At 39.3% G+C, this 21,326-nt stretch overlaps 1 protein-coding gene across 2 annotated transcripts in view; it reads right to left on the bottom strand.

Moving 5' to 3' along the window:
• Positions 1 to 21,221, bottom strand: part of pafah1b1a (platelet-activating factor acetylhydrolase 1b, regulatory subunit 1a) — a 32,778-nt gene extending 11,557 nt beyond the window's left edge. The window contains exons 1-3 of one of the 2 annotated variants that reach the window (XM_017694885.2): positions 20,935 to 21,221; positions 13,252 to 13,489; positions 2,875 to 2,959 (exon numbers count right to left, since the gene is read on the bottom strand). In XM_017694885.2, coding sequence (XP_017550374.1) covers positions 2,875 to 2,959; positions 13,252 to 13,283 — 117 coding nt within the window. In that variant the 5' untranslated portion in view covers positions 13,284 to 13,489; positions 20,935 to 21,221. Of the gene's footprint in view, positions 1 to 2,874; positions 2,960 to 13,251; positions 13,490 to 20,582; positions 20,730 to 20,934 lie in introns of those variants that run through there. The other variant, XM_017694887.2, reaches the window with a different exon arrangement.
• Between the last annotated feature and the right edge of the window lie 105 nt (positions 21,222 to 21,326).

Below are 21,326 nucleotides of genomic sequence, written 5' to 3'. Positions count from 1 at the left end.
TCACCCCTAAAGGCAACTGTAAATTCTCTCTAAATCCCTTCACATGGGTTAATCTCCTGCAGACAAAGACAGCTTACCAAGATTACAATTATAGAAACACTGCACTGTGAAAAATTAACTTCAGGGTGCCTGGCACTATACCCAACTTGATTTTGGCGAGTAACATACAGTTCCAAGCTTAAAGAGGCAGCAGGGTCAAAAATCTTTACATTAAGGTGCAAGCATGCATGTCTAGTATTTAAAAAAAAATAAAAATAAGACTAGATAATACAGCAGGGAAATAACACTTACATTTCCAGGCACAAGTATATTCATATCTCCACCTTCATGCCATTTTTAATTCTAACTGGTGTTTAAATGCAACACCAAACAGAAAAATGTGGATCAAATATGGACTATAGACTCTACTGAATAAATGCAACATACTATATAACCTAGAATATGTTGGGCCAGAAAGAAAAAGAATTGGAACAGCAAACACAAACAAACACAACATTTGGCTTCGGTTATCTGTGAGTACTAATCATTATTCACACTTCCAGTGCAGTGAGAGTCTGATTCAGCGGTATGAAAAACTAACATGGTTAATTGTGTTTGCCTTCAACAGAGACATTCTTCTCCCCATGTGTGTGTTCTTAAATATGCATGGCTGCAATCTGAGCTGGGGGCTACAAGTGGGTTTTGCCTGCAAAGAGAAGTGCACATATTAATGCTTCGCTTTGTGAGGCAAAACATGATCTCGAGGGTAACGTGTGTTACGGTTCGATTCAAACCATTGATACAGACTTCTCTTTCAACAAAACTGCAAAAATGCATATAAGATGGCAAACATTTCTAACAAAAAAAGACAGAGAGGGACACAAACCCACCACCACATGAGGCAGAGAAAGTGTGCATGAATACATGAGCTGCAGCAGATTCACTCTGCTGGAATCGAATCAGAGGTGTCCAAGAGAACAGTTGCCGCCTCTCCGATGAGAGAGGGGAATGATGGGGGTCGTGTCACTAAGTCTCTGAGGGAAGGGGCGTTCCAAACCTACTCTGAGGTCTGATCTGCCATCTGCCTGGACCCTCTGCCGCACATAGTGGCTAATAGCTAAATATGAGCCCACTGCCATCGCCAGCCTCTAATCACTACGGTCTAGTGTAGAGCGCTCAGACCACGCACCTAAAGCTAGCCTTGGGCAATATTGATTTTTCTCTGTTCACTACTTACCACGGTAACAAGCTTGATTAATGATGTAGTTGTCTAGAACAGATATTTATGGGGAGAAAAAAATAAAATAAAACCCTGAGACAGACAAAAAATTAAACCCAAAAACATGAAGTTGTTGAGTTTGGTTACGTTAAAAAAAAGTTCTGTCAAGCAAACAATTATGAATAACCTTGATCAACTGTATGTAAACACTACCACCACCACCACCACCACAAGGGCATGCTGAGGGGCAGTTGCTATAAAATTTCGAATAGTGCCCTCAGTTTTTACAGCGTTTGTCACTCCTTGATTTAAACTGTGCCTGAATCAAGTCAGTAACAAGTGAGTTTTTGACAGTTGCTACATTGTTGTAGCTGGCACTAGTTGCCATGCTAGTGAGTCGACCTTTCTCTAGCCTCCACTCCTTTGAGGAAGATTGTAGTGCAACAGCTATTTTGACTCATATTTATACTGGTATGGCTATAAAGTTGGTGTGAAATATTCTGCACCATAACTCAAGCAAATAAAATTCCATGAATGTTTCACAGTGTAAAGCCAGTCTTGGCTGTTTCCAAAGATTCAAAGTTTTGCCAGCTTTTTTGACCACTTGTTTGTTATGGTTTTAGACGTCATGTTGACTCTTTTCTTAGGGTTTAAATCTAAAAAGCTGCCAGCATTTTGCATTTTTTTCTGCTCTGCATTGATCTTTCTGTAATTATGCTCACAACAGCAGGGTTTATGACGAACTCACAGTACCTGTTTAAGAAGGTATTTTAACAATCAACTAATTTAAAATGTAAACGTGTAAAACAAAAAAATTTGAACTGAAAGTAAAATCTAATGCATTTTTACCATTGTAAAAGTGAATTCAGAAGTTAAATGGCAAACTTGCACAAATCAGTGAAATAATATAAATCAACAATAAAGTCAATGTCACTGGAAATCATGTCAGTGTAAGATCGTGTGGGAACAATCAAATCATTATATTGCACAAGTTTACCTACAGCCAACTTGTAATGTTCAGACTATTAAAAATTTATATATATATATATATATATATATATATATATATATATATATATATATATATATATATATATATATATATATATATATATATATAAAAAAAAAAATTCTGAAGCCTTTCAGCGACAGAACTGAACCATCAGAGCTGAATGAATAGGTGTTAATCGCATTCTGGCTAATTAAAGTGAGTTTTTAGTGCAGCACTGCCAGCAGGCACAAGCTTATCTGAAAGGGTTCTTCTCCATTGACAAGTCCCATCAATTATTCATTGTGGTTCAACTATGAAGGAAATTATGGCATGAAAAATCTACGGCTTGGGCAAAAAATAATCAAGAACACTGGTTCTGACAAGTCTAGCTTACCAGACAGCTTTCCTAGCAACTCTCCAAGACTGCTAAGCGTTAATTAAGAAGGACCTTAGTTTGTGCCTCTCTCACTCATTACTCACCTTTTATAGGCCAACATGGTTTGCCTCTGCCAGGCTCCAGAAATAGCTTGCTACATCTTTTTAATTGTGCATATACCCTCAGTCACATCTAACGCTAGCATCAATTAAGCAGGGAAATACTTGAAATTAAGAGATATTGTTCAGGCCTGGGTGTGATAACGTTTTAAAAAGGAAGACTGGGAGGGGTGCCCCTCTATATGCTCACCATGTCTAATTCTGCCTCCTTCTTGAAAACTGAATATGCCTCTTCATATCCATTGGAACGAAGGTAATCAGCTATCGCTCGATTTCTGAAAAACAAAGAGAAGAATAATTATCTCGTGATAGGCAGGCAGGTTCTATTTAAGACTGTCTGGCATTGGAAAAAGCTTCAGTAAGGGATTTTGTCATTTTTCCTCCCTACTGACAACAAAGAAGAGAGAACAAGCATGTCTGCGATAAACATTCAAACGTATAATGTTTATATTTCTCTGGTTCAAAGTAAAAAAAAAAAAAAAAAAAAAACACGTGAAAACATCAATTTGACAAGACCAACACATCTGTCTCGAAAGAATAACAAGCCCAAATTGGTTTGTGATATATAATGAAATAAAACTGGAAGAGCCAAGGCAAAAGCATGAGAAGTACATATACATACACACATATACACGCACACACGCACACACACACACACCCCCCCAAAAAAAAAGAAAAAAAAAAAGAAGTGAACTCTTAACAATAACTTGACACTTGAATAACGTAAAATCAGTGGTAGGAACCAGATTTTTAATTACAACAATCATATTAATTAAAAATAATATATGGGTAGCCTACCAAAGCAATCAACGTAAGGGCAAATTGGCTTCATAACCTGTTCTAACAAAGCAGTCCCCCAAACCCCAGCACGTATGTGTTCCTCAAGTCTGAGCGCTGCAGATGACAGACAGATCTGAGAGATAGCGAAAACAAAGCAGTCTGAGAAATGTCTCTGCTGTAGAGCTCCTTCCTGGCATTATGTTGTCAAATGAAATTCACAAGAGAGGAAAGACCAACACCAATAAAGAACTGCAGCTTCAGCATAACAGTCACATACATTTCTGCTAATCAGGCTTTTCTTTCTCCTTTTCCAAATTAGTATGGGTGTTAGAATTTGAGATATTACCAATCTGATACCAGGTATCAGGCCAATATGAAGAGAAAATGCTGGACTGGTTATTAGAGAGGAAAGAAGAATTATTCTGATCCATTGTTGTAACTCTCTGACTGGGTTATGTCATTAGCTATGTTCTTCATGTGCGGTAGTACAGTGCTGAAGTAGTTTGAGCATGATAGATTTTAGATGCTTATATTAAGCATCGTGCTCCAATTAAACAGCTTGTTTTAAAGCTTAGTAGTACAGTGTTTTCATCATCAGTCTTGTTTTTAGAAAAGAAAAAAGTCTCATTAGAAAGAGTTAAACGCCACCAAAGGAGGATGCAAATAACTGACATAAAAAACCTTTAACCATTTAAACAGGGAGAGTCCAGACGTTGTTCCATATCACAAAGTGCTGCCGAAGTGGTTGGTGGACCAATTTCTTGATAGTTCTGTTCAGAGGCAGGCAATAAGGCATCAGACAAACTCCACTATGAGGTAGAGCTGATATTATAAATCAGCCTCACCTTAGGCCAGCCTATTCAAAAATTACTGACAGAATTACTGTGGAAACTCTTTGACTAGGTTTGAAAAACAAACAAAAATAGTGGAACAGAAAAAGTAGTAATATACTACCTCTAATTATAATGAGTCAAACACAAAGCAGGGCCCAAAAACCTGTGACCGGAACAAAAAAAAAAAAAAAGGCATAGGCATCTTAATAAGGAGTGAGAATTCAGAGGTTATTCTATTTCACGCAGAGCCAGTGAAGTGATTGGTGGCCTGATTCCTGGACAGCGCTGTTCAGCAGTAGGCTATGGGGTACCAAGCACTCCAACTCTACTGTGGGCATCATCTCACTGCTGATGCCTCTGACAGCAAGACCACTCATTAAAGTCAAGGTCAGCACGGGGTTAACGCTCATGACAGGCTGCAGGAATACAGCAGGCACTGCTGGATACTGGAGGGCATTATACAAGGGTCTGAGAGTGTGTGCGTTTGTTTACATCGGACAAAGCAGAACATTTCTAAACAATTACATTCCAGAGATGCAGTCTGATTTTGAGAGTCTCAGTGTGTACGTGATTTATTTTTTTTAAAAGTGTAAAATTCTGTATGCTAAAGTTGCAGGAGGATAAGGACTTAGTTTGGGGGTAAAAATGCTTCTTGCTCACAGGGACCTATAATCTGGTCCTACAAACAAAATCAACTGATCAACTGCTAATCTGGAGATCTTAAGTATGGGGACTCATATTATAGGATATGTTCAGCACGAAAATAATTACCTTATATTATTAACAATAGCATCTATACAAATAGAAATACAGACCAAGTTCATTTTGTAGAAATGCTTGGGTTTTCTTTATGTGATGAGTAAACAGGAAAGTATCATTTCCAAGCCTTGTTTGACAGAGAGAATACTTTACAGCAGATGCCTGTCAGGTCTGGTCAGTCCCATATAAAGGTAGAGCTGATATTAATCACAATCATCTTAGACCAGCCCATTCATATCTTATTGACTGATCCCACTGTGCAAATTCTTCCTGACTAGGTTTGAAAACTAAACAAAAATAAAGACACCAGACTCAGAACTGATACATTGAATGTAGAAAGTCAAATGCCGCCACCACTAGAGGCCGAAATAATTCAGCCAAAATCTCCAGTCCATCTCAGTAGGAACTAGCACATAATGCGTTTTTCAAAGCTCCCATGATCTCTAGTCTTCCTAAGAAGCAAGACTCAAGATACGGAAGGTAAAAGAAAAGTCTAAACAAAAAACATGTGTTGATAGCTTTGGGTGGTAACCATGGAAACCACAGAAGAGGCAGACAAGTGGAGAAAGCATGATGAACATGAGTGGGCAGAGACATCGAATAACCAGACAACTAGGAACAAAAGACACCCTTCACTTCTTTTAACCATTCGTTTTACTGAGAGCTCCATCACTTGGCAGTGCCCTTCTAAATCTCACAGAAGAACTAAGTCTGGAAGAGCACAATGCAATCAAGCACTGATTCCCTGCTAGAGCAAAGGAAAATATACAGCACATGCAGGTAAAAAGGGTGTGAACAATAATGAAACTCGATTCACGCCACTGACTCTAACTGAGAAAAAGCTGTGCATATTCCAGACACATCCTCATATCATGCTGGGGAAGCAATACACCAGCAAAGCCTTTCATGAACAGAAGCACTTGATCAGTCTTAAAAGAACAGAATTCTAAACATCCTAGTAAAAGCAGTTTCACTGAGGCTGAGATCATGAAGAGGACCTGCTATTTACAAAAGGTAGTGACTCAATCTACATCTCAGAAGGTGATCTTAGTGAACGCTCAATAAATTCCACGTAGGGTGGGGGCAGCAGCATGGAAGAGATGCAAGGGGGAAGAGTGAGAGTGAGACCAGCATTACCTCATCTCTCCGACAGAGGTGCGTACATCATTTCCTCTACACTCCACACTTGCTTCCGCATCCACATCATCACAGCCAGGCAGGCACCGTGCTGCATCCCTCCATCTTAATGCTGCAGTAAGTAGCCTGTTCTGCAGTGACCGCAGACAGCTTTATCAGGCCCATTTCGAGCCCCTGTTGGGATATTTCTTGTTATGACAGCCTGGAGAAAGGGAATATGGCTTGTTTTTTAGCCTGCTCCTGTCATGCATAAGCTTGTGGCATGAAGTGTGTGCGTCTCCGTGGGCTGGAGAGGTGATAACCTCACAGTAAACAAAATGAGGAGAGGCTGTTCCCCCCTGCATCTTCAACATGAAAACACACTCCTGGCATAAAGAGCCTTTCACCTAAGCCAGCACTTTCTCTTGCCTTTATCTAGAACATGCACACACACAGAAACTGCAGGAGAACGGTCACCCTCTGCCTGACTGCTCTCTGACAAAAGGCACCTGCACTGAAGCTGCTGCTCTGCTGAATAAGCAGACGCATACTGTATCCTCTGACCAGTGCCTGGGACCAACCAAGAGGAACTTCTACTGGTTTCTAGTAAAAACACACAGTACCACACAAAGAACCACTTCCACACACTTTATTTCTCTGTTCATGCTGTCAGCAATGACTGCCTGAACAGTTAAAAACAATAAAGAAAACTCTACACCACACCTATGGATTTCACCATATCAATGATCTCCGGTTCACTGTGTAGGCAAAAACAATGGCTGTACATCACTTAACACTGATGACGCTTTCACTAACAAAGTATGTATGACTGTTTCAACACTGAAAATCAATGCACTCTGCAGTATGATTCAAGATCTGTCTGATTCAAAAAGACTGTCATTAGTCAGCAATTGAGCCACACATCAACAGAATTCTGCATTAAAGCACAGATTGAGATATACACACACACACACACACACACACACACACACACACACACACACACACACACACACACACACACACACACACACACACACACACACACACACTGCAGTATTCCATTAAAAACATCCACCATGTAAGTAGAGTTTTGTTTAAAGCATGGGGCTCACCCATATATTCATGATTCTACCAAAACTACTACATTTGTGTGACTGATTAGTCTATTCCACTGTGAAGCATTAGTAAAGAACATCACTACAATAGCATTACCATAGCAAGATTTTCAATTGATGTGAAAAACAGAGTAACGGAAAACATTAACAAATACACATCAAATCCATTAACCATTCTTCAAGCATAGCAGGGATATTACTAAAAACCCACACAACTCGCTAAATGATCAATATTTTAAAGTACAAACTTTTACAGTGCATTTATTTGCAACAACCCAGTAATATTTTATCATGCCAGTCTCTCCTAAGAAAACCCTTGTTTTATATGTGCTCAAGTACTCAAACATACAAGGACCTGGTAGAACGTAAAACACACAATTCCTTATTCCTGCATGCAGTGTTCACATAAATGAATAAAACAAATTAATCTTATTTTAGAGGCGCTGTAAATGTAGGTTAATTGCAAATGCTCCACATTATGCTCAGCCTGCAGTCCTTGAGTGAGGATGTGTGGAGGGCACTTGGTGCTGGACGTGTGCATGCGCAGCATGTGACTGTTGAGCCAGCTGTCAAACACACACACACACACACACACACACACACACACACACACACACACAAAAGAGATTTGGGGAGCTCCACAGAGGCCACACCTCTTAAGCAGCCCAGGCTAGCAGAGTAGGGACTTAGTGCTAAGGCTTTGTTTTGTTTACAGTCATTTAAATAAGGACCCAAGCCACTTGCACACACACACACACACACACACACACAAAAGTATGTGAGAGTAGAGGGATTTACACTTTCCTCCAAAAGAAAGCTTCAGATTATTCATTCATATTCTCCCTCAAGCCTACAAGATTGTAGGGCAGCAGTCAGGTCTGCTCAGTCAGGACTATGGTAGGATTTTCTGACAACTTCCCAGAGAATTCTGTAACCAGTAAGAGTCACATCTGTTTGTACTGAATATTCTAGTTACATGCACACTGAACTACATATATTGACTAGCCAATTCATTAAAACCATCTCCTTGTTTGTATACTCATTGTACATTTTAACATCTACACTTAAAATTTAAGTGCACTCTATAGCTCGACAATCACAAACTGCAGTCCATCTGCTTCTCTGCATACCTTGTTAGCTCCCCTTCACCCTGTTCTCCAGTGGTCAGGAGCCCCAAGGACCACCATAGAGCAGGTATTATTTGGGTGACGGATCATTCTCAGCACTGCACTGACACTGACGTGGTGGTGTGTTAGTGCCTTGTGCAAATACAAGTGGATCAGACACAGCAGTGCTGCTGGAATTTCAAACATTTCAGTTTCAGCATCACTGTTGGACTGGGAGTACACCACCAACCAAAAATATCCAGCCAACAGTGTCTTTTAACCACTGATGAAAGACTAGAGGATGATCAACAAAAGCTGTGCAGCCACAGATGAGCTTTCAACTCTGACTTTACAAAGTGGACCAACAAAATGGAAGCATCTAAGAGTGGACAGTGAGTGGACACAGTATGTAAAAACTCCACATTAATACTCTTTGTTTTAGGAGAAATGTTGGATGAGCAGGTTTCAACATACGACTGGACATATATGTTTCCAAACCTGTCCTTTTAACAAAATTTTGGGGACTGAAGACATAAAATGATGTTGTTTAAACATCAGACATGCTCAGAGTTAATGGTGCACAGATGCGCAAGTTACTGGCATTTGAACTTTTCACTGGTTTAAAAAAAAAAAAAAAAAAAAAAAAAAAAACACCACAGAAGGCTCCAGATGTTCATTATTTCCATAAACATCTCAACTTCTCAAAAGTGGACTCGTAAAGCAACAATACACGTTTTCATTGTGCATCAGTTTATTTCAGTTGAGCTAGAGGCCAGAGAAGTCGTTTCTGGACATTGACATGAGTAACAGAGTATTTCAGAGCCCTCGTGGTGATCTCCATCCACAGAAGCATGCTGGATTAATGCAGTGCTGTCCGAGGTGAAGGTTTGTGGTTTTCAGCCTTGTACTTATGTACAGCTATTTCTCTGCATTCCCCGAATCTTTTAAATGTTATTATGCACTGTACAGGGTGAAAGACCTAAAACCTTAGCAATCACATGCTGAGGTTAATCTTAAACTGTTGGGTTTTTTTCTTGATGTGTTTCTGATAAAGTGCCTCTCTCTCAAAGGACTAGGGTTTTAATGGACGAAGGCATCACCTTTATTTTTGAACATTTTACAACATTGTAAAATCAACATTATGTAACAAATTTACCTTTAAAATAAAAGCTTCAAAGTCATTTTGATTTCCTCTTGACTAATAAAAGTGAGAACGGCGTCTCATTGTCACTCAGAATGCCTGCTATTGCACTAAAGCATGTGCAAGACCTTTCAAGAGAACTACATAACATTTCACAGCACCACATCACACACCAACAACTATGGATCTTCAGTTACCTATAAGAAGTTAGTACGGTATTCCCAGTACAGACAAAATGGCAGAGACTGTGAAGAGACCGTAGACGACGTCGGAAGAAGCAACGAAGAGAAAAAGAGAGAGTGACCAAATAGGAGATCGGACAAGAGTAAATCTCAAACTGGCTTTCACTTGTTTGCGATCAGATGCCTAGATGGTCTTCTTCCTTCTTCTTGTTGAACTAGTAAGTAGTAACTTATTAGCTGGCCTGTCTTGTGTTGCGCTTGCATGACGTTTTGCTGTTTTAGTAGACTTCTCAAATCGCCTGCATCTTGTCTTTGTACCGTTTTCCTTAAAAAACAGACTGAAGCAGATTTATAAAAATCATTGATTTCTGTTTATTATTAACAGTTTCAACATTTTGAAGTTGTAATTTTAACATAAACTGTTCCCCTTTACACCAAGAATAATTTTTAATTGAAAGAAGCAATATATTGTTGCTGTCAAAAGAAAAACAAGTATCTCAAAAATATTACGTTACCAGGAGAAGGCACGATGTTTTACTTTCAATGAAAGTTACTGTAAAGATATTTTACTTCAATAAATTACGAAACGCATCCATCAATGAAAAAGACTGCTGCCACACTCAAATGATGGAGAAAAAAACCCAAACATTTTCCTTTAGACAGCATCTCAAGCATCTGACAGAACACTAAGACAAAAAGAGGTATATTCCCATCAAGGGTTTAAAAGATGCAATTTTTGATTGATGGACATCACTGTTCAAACAGATTGTGTGTTAAAAATGTCGATTCTACACAACACTAATTATACAAGTGCATGTAAATGACTGACTGCCCCTAGTCCAATTATATCTTGAGTTAATTTTTTAAGTCAAAAATAACTTCACCTACTCTCTACAAGGAAAAAAACTCACATAAGGCATTTCTTCAAATCTTTGAGCACAATTACTATATATATGCTCAGTTTTCCCCATGATGTTAAACTGTGCAAATGAACAGTAATTGTACAATAAAGTTCTCTGTAGAGGATGTATACTGACATATAATTAGATCAGAAGCACCATAATGTTTGCATGCGACTGTGTGGTAAAAGGTGTTTTGTCTCTTAATCCAAAACAACCTTTAAGGATCTTCTTGCAAAACAAAAGACTGCTATGTAGCATGCCCTTGTACAAACTAGTGATCTTATAAAACAGTGCAACTGAGCTACAAACAAAACAAAAATAGAGAAGATGGCTAGTTTTGATCATGGATGGCGGTTTCCATGAAATATGGTACAAGAGAGACCCTCAGAAGAGACTGTGGGGCGTAAATTTTTTAATCCATGTTTTGACTGTACACCATTTACTTTCATGGCTTTCTTTTCAGACAAAAACACAGGTCTGTATTTCTGCTTAATTAGACCATGTAATTAAGGTTCCTGTTGAGAAAGTCACAGGTCTTATTTCAGTGAGCCATAATTGGGTTTTGTGCTAATGTACATTACTTAAACCGCCCCAGGCCTGATTCTGAGTGAGATCGAGGCTGCAGCACAGCTCATCGGGTGAAGTCCCTGAAAACAGCAGAAGGGCCTAAAGCTTATTCATCTGACAGTCTGCAGATTAAATCCATACTGGTGATGTGCACCCCGCTGACTGGCTGGCGGCAGATTCATCCACAGCCCATCAGGAGCTGGCACCTACAGCTCGCAACACAGGCACGTGTGCAAGTGTGCCAATCTCCAGAGTCTAGGCCAGCACACACCTGCGACACTTGCATCCGGCACACAGCAGCAAAGCAAAAAAAAGCAAAAAAATTAAATAAATAAATAAAAAAAGGAAGCACTACTGTCCCATCACTCAAACTAGAATGCGACACTACTGTCACACCACTCATACTGTAGTATTCAAACTTCTGTAAAAGCATGAAATTGCCATTAGGCAGGGAAAGAAATGGAAATGGCTCCATTTTTAATGCTATTTAGAATTCCTGCACCCATTATATCTCTTGATGAGAACAAAAGAGCAAACAACGTTTGTAAAATCAGGGTTCAAAATGAGCGAAGAGATAAACAGCACTTCAGCTAGGCACATCCTAAAGCCAACTGAGGCTACAGCCTCCTTATCTGTTAGGTGCAGGGTCTACACACACATTTACATCTAACAGAATCAGCATGTTGCATTAGAGACTTATATGCTACAGGCTTACAGTGGGACAGCTTTACGCTCTCTCTTGGAGAGAAGATTGACTGAGTTTTGACATGGTCAGCAAATCACAAGAATCCCAGGTCAGGCCTGTGGAGGACCATCACAATCAGAAAAGCTTCACAGCCACAGTTACATAATTCATAAGTACCAAACAGATCCATTCCTTTAACCACAGCTCCATCCACAACTACAGTTAGGTTGGAAGGTATTTGGCTCTCCCCCTCCTTCTGTTTCTTTGAAAATAATGCCTTGCAGCATGTATCTGCCAACCACTGGGTGTACTCAATGGGCTCTTGTATGAATGGTTCAATTATGACTTTGTGACTATATTTAGCCGTTTTCAAGATGTTGTGCAACCAAAACACATGACTTTAATAAACACCATCTGAAAACCTGACAGCCTTGGGTAACAGTATCATAACATGAAATTGTCCGATTGCAGCTTTGTCTTACAATGGTCATTTCATTAGCATTAACATTTGGACAAAAGCTTGTGTACCACTAAATTACAAAGTTACCACCAGACCCTCTTGCTCAGTAACATATACAGGCCTGATCATGTTGCGGTTCATAAAACAAACAAAAAAAAAAAAAAAACACCACAAATGCCACAACACTCATCAATGATGGTATAATATACAATAACTATTGATAAGCTACTGGGATCAATAACTTCATTAACTCTCCATTAATTTAACATCTGGCAACTATATTGGCAGTTGTACTTTATAACCATAATATTTCACTCAGTTTGATCCCCACTCCAATCATTAACTCATGCCTCTGAACAAAGGGCTGATTAAACCTCTTATGTGTCCAATGAAGCACACATTGGGGGCTTACGGTATGCAGGCTACATCTATTCATGTCAACATGAATGACACAATCTTCCTCTGAAAATGAGAAAGAATCTCAACATAATTAGTCTTTCAAAATACAAATGTTAGATTTGAAGAAAAGATTTAACCCTTGGCTTTCAAAAATTTCAGACACTGACTCATGCTGGACCTCCTGCCATCAGCCACACACTCATTCCTCTTGACCGGTCATCAGTAAGCAGTGAACTTTTCAATTGTCAGGTTCTGTGATAAATCCATATTCTCACAGTGCCATGGTACAAAGCTAAATTAAACGGAAAACTAGGCAAGACCTCTAGCAGTTACAAAAGATGTCTACTGCTCATTCCACAGATTCACTATAATGACAAATACAGTGCTGTACAATTTTAACTGATGGCTGTTCTGTGCTCAATGTACAGGCACCGAAATACAGCTGTGCCAGGAAACCGTATTCCTCTCACTGTGTGATTATGTAAGTAAGAGGGTTTATCAAGGGTTCTGTAGACTTACAGTTCATCTCGTTGCCTCTGTGACAGCACCATGGTGGCAGAGGGGAGGGGGGGGTTCAGGTGAAGGGCGTGCAGCAGCTGCTGTCTCCCTTAGCAGGAGTTGACTGATCGGACGCAGACTCCGGCTCACAGGGAGGTCTGCCACTTAAACCGTACTCTTCCTCTTATATACTGGTCGCAGGAACACCATGAAAGGACAGCCTGCAGACATTCACCTGCCTGAATGACTGTCACTGCATCTGTACAGAGAAAGAGAGACACACACACACAGCAATTGAAGGGTGAGATGATAACAGACTAAAAGAGCCCCAGAGGGGGCAAAGGCGTCAACAGGAATGACCTACCAGAGAAATGGTCATTTTGGCTTAAGTGTGATCGTGACTATAACTGGCCCTGACCTAACCCTGCTCCCTAAATCTTCAGGCAGACTGAAAAGGGCTTAAGGGTTAACACAAACATTTCATCAAGGGTTCCATCTGCCCATTCCTCACAGATACACATCTCACTCTTATTCCCTGGACTTGGCCTGCTATGATCATCACTGTTATGGACTCCTGCTGCCCATGTAAAATGGGGACTGATGACCCAGATTCCAGCATCAACCCACTTCACCACTGAAACAGCATGCCCTGCATATCAGCAACAAACATGTGTCTAAATTTCTCTTACAGGTCAAATTATACTCATATAGCATAAAAATAGTATAACAGTACAGTATAAAAAAATACTGCCACTACTACCAATAACAATATAATAATAATAATAATAATAATAATAATAATAATAATAATAATAATAATAATAATAAGTATTACAAAAAGCCCAGTATGCCCATCTGTCTCTTCTGAGAGTGGATCATTTTTTTTCATCTTTTATGGAGACCACCATCAATGATCAAAACTAGGCATGTGGGTACATCCTAGAGGAAGGGGTTATGCTATGAATACATATGTTCAAATGACCAAGCTTTCTTCCCTGAAGAAGCTTATTTATTCTAGGGGTTGCATTTTTACTGAGGAAAACAGAAGGAAACAACAAAAATGGCATTTTACAACTTTGTTTAATTTTGGAAAAGGAAGCCAACAATGCCAAAAGTTAAGCTTTCCATCATCAACAGTCAGCATTAGGACACAAAGCACAGTATATGTAATAAAAAGTAAGCTTCTTATTCCTGCAGCAGCACTGAAATCTAGTCAGACCCCCCATACAGTTCATAAATGAAGTCACGTCTCAACACCAGCAGGGTGCATGCAGCGTTGACACAAAATATGATCAAAATTCTGTATTTTATTTTCACATAGTATGAATTAAATGCTGCTGCCACTGTACAAAAACTCAGGGACAACAGAGATAAGCCACAACATTATTACTGCTGTGTGAGATTGGATATACTTAAGTTCCTTGAAGCTCACACCAAAATAGTCAAGGGAATTGAGTACACCTTTTATCAGCAATGGAATTACTAGGAGGCAGATAAATTGTATCTACCTTATATAGGCAAGTCCTCTCAGAGTGGGTCTGCTCTATATGATAGGCATTTGAGAAAAGGGGATATCATAAAACTTCAGTAAGCAGAAAGGGGAAGAAAACATGCAAAATTCAAAACCAGCCACAAGATATCTCTAAAGATTGAACAACACTTTAGATTGCCTCTGAAAATATAAGCAACATTAAGCATAACTGTTTTGCTTCTGTTTTTTTTTTCTTAGATTATTTTTTTTAAAAAGACAGTCTAACAGCAAGAGCAGGAGTGCCATGAATGTGAATGAGACAGTATGTCTACAGAAGGGAGGGGGTACTCTTAGCTTCTCACACTGTAACTGGAACCGCCAGAGAGAACAGCAGCCCTCTGAATACTAAATCCTGCTAAATGTTTCCAACTGAACAGAAGCAGGCAAAATGGTAATCTAAAGAAGCCTGACCAAAATCTGACAATGATTTTTACAGTTTGTTGTTTCAATACAGCCAATTCCAGCAAAAACATCTAAGATAAACAGCTTGATTAAAAAAATGCCACTAAAACAAAAATTCAGATGCTCATTTCTAATACGACCGTTTTCATGTACATACAAACTGTGTGGGATTTTACATCATATTGCAAATATTTCTAATAGCAGCGTAACTTTGTTCCTTAGTATGTCTGGGGTGACTCTGCCTCACATGGCTCTAACCCTGTCATTACAAAGCACTCGTTGGAATTCCACTAAAACACAATCTACCAAAGCCCAAGAACTGCATTACTTCAAACAAAGACTCAGCAAGGTCTCTTAGCAACTCCCTCTGTACTTCAGAACCACAGAACAGTAGAGGAGTCCAACAGTAATTACAATAATCGCTATAAAAAGAATATCTACAACTACAATACCTAATATGAAGCCTGGGAATCAGAAACAATGCAAATCATTTTAGACTCCTTCTATCAGGACTGTATGATCATTAGGAAAGTTATTATACAGACACTGTCAAATTAACAGGCAAGCAGAAAGTCAACCTATGTGCATACAGATGAGTATTAAGTACTGTGTAACATAATTTTAATAGGAAAAGAAAAAAAAATGTCCATCAGAGTGACATTTAATACACAGCTACGACAATTACTCCAGAAAGAGAGAAAAAAATTTATAAAAAATTAAAAGCTCTACTGGCAATACATTTGAGCGTTTTTGGGTAACAAGACACTTGTATTTTGTGCACAAAAATTTTGAGCTGTCCAACAAACTATTAACATTCAGTCATTGTTGAAGCAGCAGTAGTAGTAGTAATTAATTTTGGTCCTTCGCTTTAATTCTCCAAAATAAACAAAAGATAGGGTCTCAAATTAATAAGAAAGAAAAATAAATACTGCCCAAAAAGTGGAGATGAAGTTGTAGTTTATTTTGCTGACCCTTTTTTACCTACCATGCTCTAATTGACAATCCGTTCACTTCCAGGTTTAGAGAATACAAAGACAAAACAATAGCAAAAATAAGATTCCAAATATTTTACACACAATCATACCTCAGTTTTATATTTGTTTACCACCTTATTTAGAAGCTTTTTTTATTTAAAAAGAGAACTACACATTCACAGTTCCTTGTCACAACTATTCCACAAGTTTACCGATTTTAAAGCATGTACATTAATAGTGTGTTGGTTCACTTGATTTACAATTCTTATAGCTTTCTTCTGTGGCATGAAAACTGGAATAGTGTCGGTTTTGTATCTTTCCCTGTATCTCCACACAGTAGGTTACACATGGATGTACACAAAAAAATTTGAAGTGATTTGCTATTGCTGACGTGAGACCACTGTAGGTTCTCTTATGCATTAAGAGTAGGGCTGCTGCAACTCACTAGCAGTGATGATGTAAAAAATTATTCATGGTCATTTCAGCTTTTTTCTTTTTTGATGATGTGCCACCAGCACATCATCTGAACATGTTTTCATTATGCATAGAAAAGGAGCCATGAATACTGACCAAAGGGCTAACCTACAGACTCAAGAACCTCAGCATTTGCATCACCTTTCTCCAACCACCCGTTAGGTAAACCTGCTAAAACTGTACAAAATAAAACACTTATGCTTCTGGTCAGCTAAATTTATAGTTGTTATAGTTTAGCTGTTCTATGGTTTAATAAATCACAATTTAACAGTTTATAAACTACCTCTTGTTAAGTTAGCCTATATGCTACTGTTACTGTGATGTGCTAATTTTTAACAACTTTGATGCAATTGCTACTTTAAAAGCATTTACTTGTGTTTTGTTGGAGAAAACATTACAACATGTGTGTGGAAAATTACAGAATCTGTTTACATACTGCCATTGAGATTGCCCTTGTTTTAATTTTTGCTTGAACTGCAGTTCACTCTTTTTTCCCCAACCCAAACAGAATGCAATGATATGCAAATCATGTAAACCTATATTTAATTTAAAGTAGTACAAATATTAACTGAGAAACTGAATTGTTTTTTTAAAATATACACCCATTTTAAATGAGGAAATGAGGAAACCTACTGCTGTAGTTTTAAAAAGTGGATATTTTTTGCCCTAGTCTTGCTTAATATAATTCAGCTGCTCAGCTGCTCAACCGCTCAGGATCTCTTTTGCTTTTGTTTCATAATGTGCCAAATCTTTTCAGTGTTTGACTGGTCTGAAGTGCAGCACCTGGACTCTTCTACTAGAGCCATGTTGTTGTAATACATGCAGAACGCAGGTTAACATGGTCTTGCTGAAATAATCAGGGCCTTCCCTGAAAAAGTTGTTACAGCTGGATGGCAGCATATGTTGCCAAAACTCACATAAACCAATCGATCACCATCAATGGTGCTTCACAGATGTGCAAGTCACCCAAACAATGTGCAATAATTGACCTCTTTACCATTTTGGATGCTGGCTTTCTAACTATGTGATAAGATTGGTGGTCTCTAGCCCAGAGAATGCAATAGCCATGAATTCAAAAAAAAAAAAAAAAAAAAAAAAAAAAAAAAAAAAAAAAAAAAAAAATCAAATTTTGAATTCAATGTCAGACCACAGAACACTTTTACTCTGTCCCAGTCCATCTTAAATGAGCTCAGGCCCAGAGAAGGCGGCAGTGTTTCTGGATCTTATTGATATATGATTTCTTCTTTGCATGATTTTTAACTTGCATTTGTGTTTATGCGTTTATGTATAGTAGTTTTTAGAAGGGTTTGAGCCCATGCAGTGATTTCCACTACAGAATAGTGTGTCTGTTTTTAACACTGTGCTGCCTGAGGGGCTGAAGATCACCAACCAGCAAACATTAGTTTTTGGCCTTGTCACTTGCATACAGAGATTTCAGCTTCTCCGAATCTCTTAATGATATTATGTACCCTAGTTGATGAAATCTTGAAGTTCTTTACTATTTTACACTGAAACATTATTCTTGAATTGCTGCACCAATTGTTTGCCCAAGGAGTCTTTCACAGAATAGTGAACCTCTCATCATCATTACTTCTGAAAGACTCATCTTTATGATGCTCGCTTGATGCCCAATCAGGTTACTGACTTGGTGCCATTTAACCAATTAGTAATACACAACATTACCAGTCTTCTGTTTCTAAAGTTGAAGTGAGCAACATGTTGCTGGCATCAAAAATGGACATATATTTTTCAACAATAAAATTCAACGTGAGATTTAGCATCTGATATGTTGTCTTTGTACTATTTCCAATTTAATTATTTGTATTCTGTTTTTATTTACATTTTGCACAGCATTCCAACTTTCTGGAAATGGGGTTCTGGAAAAAAATAGCCTTTTCATAACAAAAAAAAGCCTTTTTGTTATGAAACTGTATGTAGACTAATCAAGTACTAAACAATCGTTAGCAGCACCTCTACATAAGATTAAGGTTTGTGAAGAATGTAAAGGTCCTACATTGATGTGACCGCAACAGTCAGTTAAAACTATTTGCGCCTTCACTATGAACTGAATGAGCAACAGAAATGACGAATCTATGTCACTCATGCTCTTTTTACAGACTCCAGCTGTGGATTAATATCACTGCAGAGAAACAGTGTTATGAGCACAAACTAGCGTTGAGAATTAATGTCACACCTCTTTTAGCTTCACTTAAATACCAAAAACTCAGACCACAAATCTTCACTGTATCAAAGCCTTTCCTTAACACAGCAGACAGAACAGTAGATGGTGCATTTACAATTGATTTACTAGGCAGATTTATTACTGCTTTCTCCATGCAAGGAAAATACTGCCATGGAGTCAGTTACCGCTTGTCTTTCACTTTACTCTAAGAGGAAAACCAAACTGCTGTTTTGTACTCAACGTTTGGTGCTAATAAGACAAAAATCCTCATAAATGATGCTACATTAATATGCGAAAGGAAGAGATGCCTTGAGCACTTGTATTAACTGAGTGATAGCATTATTTTATCTTCCTGTCTACTTATTTTTGGAGAAACAATCTTTGAGCAAAAAAAATAAAAAAATCCAAAATGTCCTTTACTGAAAATGTTTGAGCTGTTCTTGTAAATGGTTGACCTACAAGGTTTACTATTAACATAAAGCAATATTAATGTACAGGCCTACTGAGACAACTGACAAAAGCACACATTTCTCTGTGCTTCTGTGTGAACTAGCAAAGACAAGCAACCAACAAGACTGGGAGTAATGATGACGTCTGTCAGCCCCTTGATGGAATTTCCATAATGATCACTATGCATTTCTGCCAAACCACTGCCGAGTGAAAACTCCTCTGAATGGTAGGCTATCAGAAACCAAAAATAGTGCCAAGCTGAAAATCAGCTTGATACATGACACCAAAATAAGGCGCGCCCAAACTGCATGAGTGCAGATGCAGGGCCATTAGCCGAAATGCTTTCCCTGAACAGTAGCAACTACTAGCGGTGTTGTCACTGGAGCTCCACCCTTACTTGGATGCTTCAACGATTTACCACGGCCTAAAGTCTAGCTGATGTTCCGTTCAACAGGCCCGAAATGAACGATTACCTGGACATCGGTGACGAAGTCGTGTCAACAGAGCACATGTGACATCATCTCAACCCATGATTTTTATGCTTGTTTTGTATGCAGCAGCTCACAATCCAGTGCGGCCACTGCTGCACTGTTATAAAAGAGGATGACTCGTAATTTATAGGCTAGCTAATGCTAGCTCATACCTTCACGGCTGAAAATAATTCTGTTAACCAAGTTAGTTAAAACACGAAGACAGCTGGCTTTACATTACCTACACCGCGCTGTGGCCACAACCCGGGTCACTGAGCTACCTAGTATTGACTAGCAGTAACTGCGTTATTGATCACCGTTAAACACCAGCAGCCAGCATCATTCAACAACGGGCCCCTACGTGTAGTGCTAAAGAAAACAGCACTGAATTTTCCACGCAGTGCCAAACAAGTTAATAACTAACCTGACTGTATTCGGTACAAAACGGACTAACTAACGTCAACCTAGAGCAAAGCGTTCACTAACCTTGTTGTGCTAACAGCTAGCTAGCTAACAACACGGCCCGGCAAACGATGTCTGTCTTATTTTTTTTAAATGTACGGCTGCGGTCAACAACTGCTTACAACAAACTACCACAGTAAATAAGAGTTCGTCCGTTTATATAGGCAGTTAAGGCCACGTTAAGTCTCCTGGCCGGACGTGAGTGGTGCTAATTCAGCTGTGAGGCCGTTAGGGTCGTTAGTTAGCCAACTGTTGATCGCGCCGCGCAGCCTCCAGATCGTGACATTGATGATGAAGCGACGTGTTGATCCACCGGCGGCTAAAAAACTAGCTAACAGCTACACCGCAAAGCACGCAGAGCCCAGCAAAGCAATCACATTTACAAACGTAAGAACTAGCAGACTTACCAACCCCGAACAAACCAGCAGGCTCAATATATCAAATGAGATTTAAACAAGCAAAAAAACAAGCCTCTGAACTATTTCTCAAACAGCCCGTCCGCCATTTTGAGACACTGAGCAAGGAGGACGAGGTTGAAGTTGGCTTCCTATTCGCCAGCTTCTTGTTCGAGTTTTGCCGTTCCACCTTAAATGGTGCAGCAAACCACCGGCGCCAGAATGTAACAGCTGCAGCATTTAAGATGGAACGGGACGAATCGAATAAGAAGCCGACCTCAGCTTCGTTCCAAAGAGGAGCAAAAAAAAAAATGAGAGCAACTTCTGTTACACCAGGTCACAATATTACGAGAAAGACTCTTACCCTACTGTGCCGCCGCTGAATAGGTATCCACAGGACAGGCTGGGATGGAGAGCAGATAAACAGTGCGTGCGTGTGGAAGTACAGTAGCTCCCGCTCCGCGCCTCTCCTCTCCTCACCTCTCCGCTCCGCTCCTCTGCTTTAGCTAGCGGCTACCGTTGTTTTCTCCTCAGCGCTGACCACCACTGACTGGGCATGCGCGTGAAGCGCCGAGCTGTCAGCAACGCGCAGCGCACGCCCTTGACTCCCTCACCCTCGTTCTACCGCGAACCGGTTAAATCTGCGCTCACAAACCCAGCTACAATAGCTGTTTTGAAACCGGAGCAAACCAAGTCACTCCGATTTGTGCAGTTTTAACATCGAGCTCGGAGTGAGAGCTTTTACTGTTATGACGC

The sequence above is a fragment of the Pygocentrus nattereri genome, chromosome 17 (assembly GCF_015220715.1).
Source record: "Pygocentrus nattereri isolate fPygNat1 chromosome 17, fPygNat1.pri, whole genome shotgun sequence".
Lineage (NCBI taxonomy): Eukaryota > Metazoa > Chordata > Actinopteri > Characiformes > Serrasalmidae > Pygocentrus > Pygocentrus nattereri.
The sequence above is the reverse complement of the archived record's forward strand: the minus strand, read 5'-3'. Positions and strand labels throughout refer to the sequence as shown.